The 9545-nt window shown below is 37.3% G+C and overlaps 1 protein-coding gene across 1 annotated transcript; it reads left to right on the top strand.

Annotated features, from left to right (window-relative positions):
* Positions 1–9505, top strand: LOC127501185 (4-galactosyl-N-acetylglucosaminide 3-alpha-L-fucosyltransferase 9-like). Its single transcript, XM_051873073.1, has 2 exons — positions 1–146; positions 6826–9505. Exon 2 carries the CDS (start codon positions 6838–6840, stop codon positions 8017–8019), a length of 1182 nt encoding a protein of 393 aa, XP_051729033.1. The 5' UTR covers positions 1–146; positions 6826–6837; the 3' UTR covers positions 8020–9505.
* The last annotated feature ends 40 nt before the right edge of the window (positions 9506–9545 follow it).

The following is a 9545-nucleotide window of genomic DNA, read 5'->3' as shown; positions in this document are numbered from 1 at the left end:
AAAGCACATCTTGTTTGTTTCATTTCAAATCCATTGTGGTGGTGTATAGAGCCAAAAAGATTAGAATTGTGTTGATGTCCCAATATTTATGGACCTGGCTAATCATTATGTATCATTCAGGCTACTCACGACATTTGTAATTACAGGTAAGTCGACATATTTTTTTCAGTTGATAGTGATTTTTAGTGATTATATATATATATAATGCAAACATTTTATGAAGTGTACATTAAAATTACCATGCAAATTTATATAACTTAATCTGTTTCTTTTGACAAATAGCATATTTAACATAATGAAAGAGAAATGAAAGACCAGCATATTTTTAAGGTTATTTCGAAACTAAACAAAAAATAATGAAAGAGTATGTACAGGTAAATTCCTGAGAAATACAACTTCTGTCATTTTAATGCAGTTTATATAACTTATCTTAGACCATAATGCCTGTTTCCTGTTAGAACTTTAAAGGGGTCATGACATGGATTTTTAAAAAAAAAAATTATTTTTAAGTTCCTTGAGGTTCACTGTTAATGTCAGTGTTTTTTTGCACACACACACTTAAAAACAAATGTATATGTGGCTTCTGTTATGATTGGCTAACGTTAGTTTATAGGAAACAGTATCACCAGTATCACAGTATCACTATTGCACTTGAGTGTTTTGAAAACATCCATATAAAACTGTCATTTCAGGCAAAGCATTTAAGAAATCGCTAACACTTTACAATAAAGTTAATTAATTAAACATTAATGTATTAACTAAGATGAACTAACCATGAGCAATACATTTGTTACTTACTAATCTTTGTTAACGTTAGTTAATGAAAATACAGTTGTTCCTTGTTTGTTCATGTTAGTTCACAGTGCATTAACTAATGTTAACAAAATTTTAATAATGCATTAGTAAATGTTGAAATTAACATTAACAAAGATTAATAAATGCTGTATAAGTGCAGTTCATTATTAGTTCATGTTAACTAATGTAGCTGTGCGCGAGATAGAACCCGTGTACATGTTAAGAAAAATGAAGTATAATAGAAATAATGTTGTCAATAACTTGCTATAACCTGTCTATGTTAAATTTAAAAATCTTTAAGAAGCTAAATAAATGGACCATAAAATGGTCCATGCCATGTCTTAACGATGATCTGTTGTATTTGACCGGTAGCTATTCGCTTTTCTGTCATTTTTAAAGTGGGTTTCTTAAACTTATACATGCGGTAATGTAAGTAGTACAGAATTTTAAATGAGTCATACACATATACAGGTGCTGGCCATATAATTAGAATATCATCAAAAAGTTGATTTATTTCACTAATTCCATTCAAAAAGTGAAACTTGTATATTATATTCATTCATTACACACAGACTGGTATATTTCAAATGTTTATTTCTCTTAATTTTGATGATTATAACTAACAACTAAGGAAAATCCCAAATTCAGTATCTCAGAAAATTAGAATATTACTTAAGACCAATACAAAGAAAGGATTTTTAGAAATCTTGGCCAACTGAAAAGTATGAACATGAAAAGTATGAGCATGTACAGCACTCAATACTTAGTTGGGGCTCCTTTTGCCTGAATTATTGCATCTATGCGGCGTGGCATGGAGTCGATCAGTCTGTGGCACTGCTCAGGTGTTATAAGAGCATAGGTTGCTCTGATAGTGGCCTTCAGCTCTTCTGCATTGTTGGGTCTGGCATATCGCATCTTCCTCTTCACAATACCCCATAGATTTTCTATGGGGTTACGGTCAGGCGAGTTTGCTGGCCAAGTAAGAACAGGGATACCATGGTCCTTAAACCAGGTACTGGTAGCTTTGGCACTGTGTGCAGGGGCCAAGTCCTGTTGGAAAATGAAATCTGCATCTCCATAAAGTTGGTCAGCAGCAGGAAGCATGAAGTGCTCTAAAACTTCCTGGTATACGGCTGCGTTGACCTTGGACCTCAGAAGACACAGTGGACCAACACCAGCAGATGACATGGCACCCAAACCATCACTGACTGTGGAAACTTTACACTGGACCTCAAGCAATGTGAATTGTGTGCCTCTCCTCTCTTCCTCCAGACTCTGGAACCCTGATTTCCAAAGGAAATGCAAAATTTACTTTCATCAGAGAACATAACTTTGGACCACTCAGCAGCAGTCCAGTCCTTTTTGTCTTTAGCCCAGGCGAGACGCTTCTGACGCTGTCTGTTGTTCAAGAGTGGCTTGACACAAGGAATGCGACAGTTGAAACCCATGTCTTGCATATGTCTGTGCGTAGTGGTTCTTGAAGCTCTGACTCCAGCTGCAGTCCACTCTTTGTGAATCTCCCCCACATTTTTGAATGGGTTTTGTTTCACAATCCTCTCCAGGGGGCGGTTATCCCTATTGCTTGTACACTTTTTTCTACCACATCTTTTCCTTACCTTCCACTCTCTATTAATGTGCTTGGACACAGAGCTCTGTGAACAGCCAGCCTCTTTTGCAATGACCTTTTGTGTCTTGCCCTCCTTGTGCAAGGTGTCAATGGTCGTCTTTTGGACAAATGTCAAGTCAGCAGTCTTCCCCATGATTGTGTAGCTTACAGAACTAGACTGAGAGACCATTTAAAGGCCTTTGCAGGTGTTTTGAGTTAATTAGCTGATTAGAGTGTGGCACCAGGTGTCTTCAATATTGAACCTTTTCACAATATTCTAATTTTCTGAGATACTGAATTTGGGATTTTCCTTAGTTGTCAGTTATAATCATCAAAATTATAAGAAATAAACATTTGAAATATATCAGTCTGTGTGTAATGAATGAATATAATATATAAGTTTCACTTTTTGAATGGAATTAGTGAAATAAATCAACTTTTTGATGATGTTCTAATTATATGATCAGTACCTGTGTGTGTGTGTGTGTGTGTGTGTGTGTGTGTATGTATGTATGTATGTATATATATATATATATATATATGACTCACATATTAGGCAAAAAACGGCTACGTCTGCACATTTTAAGATACTGCACAAGATGTGAATAAATGTCATAAACTCGTACACTCGCTGGGGTGGATACTTTTTATTCAACGAAATAAAATGCACATAAAACGTGATGGAAACATATTTAGAGAAGAAACGTCTAGTAAATTTATTATGAATAAAACGTGTACTGTATCCACTTTTGTCTCATAAAAGGCTGGCTTTTACGGATCGGTAGCTATCTTATAAAACCTTAGTTCTGTTTTTTGTTTTGTTTTTTAGCTTGTTTGCTGTACACCCTGTCACACAACAGCTTTTAGGCATTGTTCTGTCTTTTGTTAGAAGCAAGAAATGACAAGAAGGCAGCTTCACGCAATACAAAGTCAATGGAGAGAGTTGGATTGTCCCGGGTGTGGGGGTGGTCTAAAGGCGCTCTGTCTCAAGTGCTATAATTTTGCATAATTTAAGTGCATAATAATGCATAATAGGCCCTATTAGTATGCAATTAAATATAATAGTAGCCTATGTAATTAAAATTAGTTTCAATAAATAAAAATATTGTTAAAAAAAAAAAATCACACATTTTTGTTATTTGTCACATGTAGTAGACCATTTTTTGCTGTGGGTAGTAGGATTTTCCACCCGGCTACCACCGCAAATATATTTTCGAACCTGTGGAAGCACTGTAATGGGTTCTATTTGTTTTTGATGCGACGCTTACATCCAGGCCTTGTCAACACTAATCTGTTTTCGTTTGAAAATGCATCTTTTTCTCTTCATTTTTGGCCTTCCGTCCACACAGAGACAGCATTTTTGTCAACAAACACAGAGTTTTTTGAAAACGCTCTCCCAGCTGAATAAATCTGAAAATGCTGTTTTCAAAGTCCACTAAGTATTCGAAAAAGATGACGCATGAAAAATATGGACGTAGTATCCGTGACGTCACCCGTAGATTTCTTTTTTTTTTTTTTTGATTATTGACTATTTCACCCGTAGATTTCTGAAGAGCATTTTTGAAGCGAAAACGCGTCACTCCCGGATAACTGAAAATGGGCAAAGTGGCTGGAACTGAGGTGCCTGGTTGCTGAAACCATGCCCGCCTAACGCGACGTGACCATGTTAACAGGCTAAGGACCTTTCTCTCTTAGATACTATCTAAAACATTAATAAAGATTATATACTATCTAATATATTAATAAAGATAAGTTATATCATTTGAAATTTCTAAAGGTTTACTGTCAATCTACGGTGTCTTTTTTACAATATAGATGCTCCAGCACCAGTAATATTATAAAATGACAACAAGCAAAATCAAAAAGAGACTTCATACCTTTGTAAAGAAATAGCGATCCCAAGATTAATCCAATCCGTCTCGCATGGGTAACATTAAAATGTCCATGAGCGTCCATTGAAAAACAAACAACAGCACTTTTTGTCCACAAAAGCGTTAAATCTATGAAATATTGATATATGTGTCGGATTTTGTGGTGTTTTGAGAGGCATATTCTCCAGCCATTGTCATTGTAGTAAATCTGGGGGACTTTTAGCCAATGCCAAGATGATGCAACAACGTGTGTTCTGTTTATCTTCCGCATGTGTGCACATGTACACAGACGCACATCTGTCTCGACCATTAACACAGCAAGCCATATTATTTTGTATGAAATAATCCAGAAAAAAAGCACAAATACGGCAGAGATGCCAAGTTCAGCGGCTGGAATTAGCTGAGGTAACGTGAGGGCTCACAGACAGCAGCGGCAATCTACCTGTCACTCAAGCGGCCACGCCCTTAATTATGCAGAACTTGAAGGCTTAATATAATTTAAAAGGATTTTAAAAGTTATAAAAGGAGTTATAAAAAAAAATTCACCCCCCTCAGAGTTGTCATGAAGGGCAAAATTAGCAGTATAGACCAAAACTACAATTTGTACCAGCCTGTAAACATGTTTTTTTCTGCTGTAAAGTTGGGCATTTTAACATGGGACTCAATGAGATTCTGCTCTCTTTTGGAGCCTGCGGCCAGTCGATAAATGGGAGTTTAAGTCACTTCCTTATTGGCTTCAAGAGAAACTGGGGCAGTCCATAATGGCTGAAGAGGTTCCGCAAAACTTCAATTGTTTTTCTGCTGTTGTTGATGTCATCAACTACGACTAGGTATATGTGACCCTTACATGGCCCTGCAAAATCTACATGTATGTGCTCCCATGGTTTGCTTGCTATGGTTGCCAGATTGGGTATGAATCTCCTATAATAGTTTAACAGGCCAAGAAATGATCTCAGCTGTGTGATGTTGGATGGAGTTGGCACATTGACAATTGAACTTTTTCAGGTGACGTGCAAACCCTCGGCGTCAATTATGTGACCCAGGTATTCCAGTGAGTTCTTGAAGTCGTCACATTTCCCTTTGTCTGCATGCAAGCCAAACTGCTCCAGTCGTCCAAGGACTGCATCCAGGTTTTCCATGTGTTCAGCTTCAGTCCGCCCGGTAACCAGAATGTCATCCAGGTAACAATGGACATTAGGCAGACCTTGTAATATTTGGTCTATAGCTCTCTGGAATATGGCTGGCTTCGAAGAGAAGTGCTGCATAACGTGTCTGTGATGTGCTTGAAACTTTTCTCTCTCGGTTTGTCCGGCGCGATAAGACTTCGGAGTAATCCATATGTTTTTCACTATCATAACATGTAGAAAAACACTTGGGGTAAAACCAAGTGGCAACCTCCCCCCGTTTCTCTTGAAACCAATACGGAAGTGACTTAAACTGCAATTCATCGACTGGCCGCTAGGGACAGGCTCCAAAGGAGAACAGAATCTCGTTGAGAACCATGTTAAAATGCCCAACTTTACAGCAGAAAAAACATGTTTACAGCCTGGTACAAATTGTGATTTTGGTCTATATAGCTAATTTTGTCCTTTATGATAACTGTGAGGGGGGTGAATAATTTTTATAACTCATCTGTTTAAATTATATTAAGCTTTAAAGTTCTGCATAATTAAAGATGCGGACACTTGAGTGACAGGTGGATTGCCGCTGCTGTCACGTTACCTCAGCTCCACCCACGTCCCGCCTCTTTGCCCATTTTCTGTTATCCGGGAGTGACGTGCTGCCAAGATGGCAACGGCCGGCTTTAGGTTTCAGCCGTTGAGTGACTGAATGCCAGTGGTGATGTATAACTTTATCACTGTCTTGCTCTGGAGGGAGTTATAAACAAATGTATATGCAAATGCCACATATAACTTCATCAAAGTTAGGGTTAGTGGTGGGGTGGGGTTAGGCATTCGTTATGGTGGAGCTTAGAGTTATAGTGAAGTTAGGTTTAGTGGTTGGGGCGGGTCTGAGGCTGCTGGCCTGGTGCTGCTGTCCTAAAATTGCTGTCATGTTATGTATAGCGCTGCGGTTCTGCACTTAGATATATCTCGCTGTTTTTTGGAGCTTAAATAAATAAACCCCTTGTTTATAATGAGGAGGACGTTTTAAGCAATGAAACTTACAGGATGTTTTAATGGTACAAAGACCTCTAATATGTCAAAAGATCAAGGCAAATATGATTTCTCATATTATGACCCCTTTAATTATATTAAAAGAGTGCAGACGTCTGATATATTTCTGTAGATTACAATTAAGACACAAACCAGATATTAAAATGCAAAATAACATTCCACCGGCATAGAAGGAAGAGTATAAATAGCCCATAATTTAATAAAACACAATGCATATGAAGATCTTACTCTTATTTTGTCTATAAATAAACATTGTACTTACAGACAGACTGGAACATTTTCCCATACAAATCTAGACAACTATATATTTTAAAGCCAATGTTATAATATTTTAAGCCAATTATTGATGCATTCTCTATCTTCTCCCCTGCATTAGTGAAGGATAAAAATGTCCCAAACTGATTCCAAAACTGCTCGGAGGATGATAATTGCCTTATTTTTGTTGGCATGTTTTCTACTCTCTTTATACTATCTCCTACCAGTGGGGTATTTTAACATAAACTTGTTTAACCACCCTGCTGAGCAAGTCCAGAGAAATAACATCACCGAAGAAACTTGCCTCCCTGTTCTTAAGACGCAGAACTACAGGTGCACTGTGAACAACAACGTGGACAAACTCCTGATGACAATATCTGCACCAAAACCCTTGACTATCACTGAGAAAGAACCACCAGACACCATTATGTTGATCTGGATGTGGCCTTTTGGTGCTAGATTTGACCTTGGATCCTGCAGTTCAGCTTTCAATATCCATGGCTGTCATTTAACAGATGACAGAGGTCTGTTTAACCAAGCACATGGGGTTATGATTCATCATAAAGATATCAGTTGGGATTTATCCAACATGCCGAAACTTCCACGACCTACTTGCCAGAAGTGGATATGGTGGAATATGGAGTCTCCAAGTAATTCAGGTCAAAATCCCCTGCTAAAGGACCTGTTTAATCTGACTTCAAGTTACCGCCGAGATTCAGATATTCCAGTACCTTATGGATGGCTCTCAGAGGCTACAAAGGAAGAGAAAAACTATACTATCCCAAAGAAGAGCAAATTAGTTTGTTGGATAGTAAGTAACCATAATCCAAACTATAAGCGTTCACATTACTTTACTGAGTTTGTGAAATACATTAATGTGGAAACCCATGGAGGGCACTTCAACAAGCGAATTAGTAATGATGAATATGTAAATTTGGTGTCCAGTTGCAAATTCTACCTGTCCTTTGAGAATTCCATTCATAGAGACTACATGACTGAGAAGCTGTTCAACCCTCTAAATATTGGTACCGTTCCTGTTGTTATTGGCCCACCGAGAGAGAACTATGAGCAGTTTATTCCAAGTGAAGCCTTCATCCATGTGGATGACTTCCCATCCCCAAAAGAACTGGCTGATCATCTGAGACTCATGGACCAAAATGAGGATCTGTATATGCAATACTTCACCTGGAGAGAACATTTTGTTTCAAAGATTACCTCATTCGGATTTGAACATGTCTGTCGGACTTGTGATTATATTAGAAAGAATAAGCACTACAAAGTGGTCAGAGATCTCAACAGCTGGTACTGCGGTTAGGGAGGGAGGGAGGGGGGGGGGGGGGGGGCTGACTGCCCAAGTCATGAGTAAATAAACTTTACAACTCATTTAACCACATGTCCAGCTATAGCATTGAGCTGCAAGGTGGGCCAAGTGATATTCCTGGTGGGTCAGGGGGTTCCAGTATATGCATTACTGTCACAAGTTCAATGATTCATTTGTGTTTAATGTATCAAAATTAATCTCACAGCTCAACTATTACCATTATAAATCAATGGAAAATAATATTGTTTTATATCTGTTTGGGGACAGGAATTAAATGGTTCAAAGAACAAAAGCTTTCTTTTTTTCTTTTCTTTTTTTTTTTTGCAGAATATAATAATTATTCCACTTATACTACGGTTACCACACCTCAAGACGTTGTTCAAATGTTTTATTTCAAGACATTTGTCAAGTTTTTTTTAAAAACTGTAAATTTCTTACACATCTCATCCCAAGCTTCCGTTGTAAATCTAAAACGTCATTTTAGAGCTAATGCAATTACTGGAGATGTGATTAACATGGTTAAAAAGATTATACTGTATGTATATTAATTGATGTCGAACATATTGAATTGAAGTTGAGTGATTTTGAAAAACCAAATATGTTTAACATTTTCTAATCTGACGTCAATATAATTAATTGTTTAAATAGTGGGTGAAGGGATTAGACTAGGCCCTACTTAACACACTGAAGAAGGCCTGCGAGCCGAAGCGTATGTGTCATTTCTCTGTGAAAAATGTATAAAAAAAAGATTTCAAATTCTGAGTGCGGATCATAGCTGTATTCTTTTTTCCTTCTAAAATCTGTACATTTAACTGTATTTTACTGTAAAATTACATAAAATATGCCCCTTTGACGTGTACGATCACACCAGTGTGATCAGTCTTGGCTGGCCCCAGGAGCGTACGATCACTAGGGATGGGCATATCGATACTGACGTTGAGTATCGAAAGTATCGATGCTCAAATAAAAATATCGATACTAAGGTGTGTTTTTTTTTACTAGTGATTTTGTTTAATTAACAATCAATTTAATGCATGCAATATGCATTGAATTGGACAAATAACCTATGTTAGCGATTAATTGTGTTGTAGAACTATTTTCATGCTCATCTGAACACACGCAAATGCTGCAAGTCAGAACCGATCAATCACAGAAAGCGTTCGCTCACTGCTGACACTACATTCAAACGGCTGCATGCGTTTAATATTGTAAGAAACCATTGATGCTTTTGGGAAACGCAGTCCTGAACAATGCTTAACAGAAGACAGAACAACATAATATGTTTGAGTTATTTCACAAACAACAAAATGAAATAGTAGCCTACATAGTTTTTGCAATTACATTTATTTAAATTGAACATTAAAAGTTCGTACTGATGTTCTGTTCTGTAACTACACTGTCAGAATACAAAGTTTGCATTTTATGGGTGCAACAGCCTGTCACTGGCAGTCCCTTATGAAACTGAACCATTACTATAGTGACCATAGTTCAACTAAGCTTATAGTATTTGTAGATTTCCA

The sequence above is a fragment of the Ctenopharyngodon idella genome, chromosome 19, assembly GCF_019924925.1.
Source record: "Ctenopharyngodon idella isolate HZGC_01 chromosome 19, HZGC01, whole genome shotgun sequence".
NCBI classification, from domain to species: domain Eukaryota; kingdom Metazoa; phylum Chordata; class Actinopteri; order Cypriniformes; family Xenocyprididae; genus Ctenopharyngodon; species Ctenopharyngodon idella.
This window is presented reverse-complemented; position numbering and strand designations above follow the sequence as displayed.

Bases quoted from the DNA above. Each gene is read 5' to 3' on its own strand.
- LOC127501185 (XM_051873073.1), top strand. From the start codon at position 6,838: ATGTCCCAAACTGATTCCAAAACTGCTCGGAGGATGATAATTGCCTTA.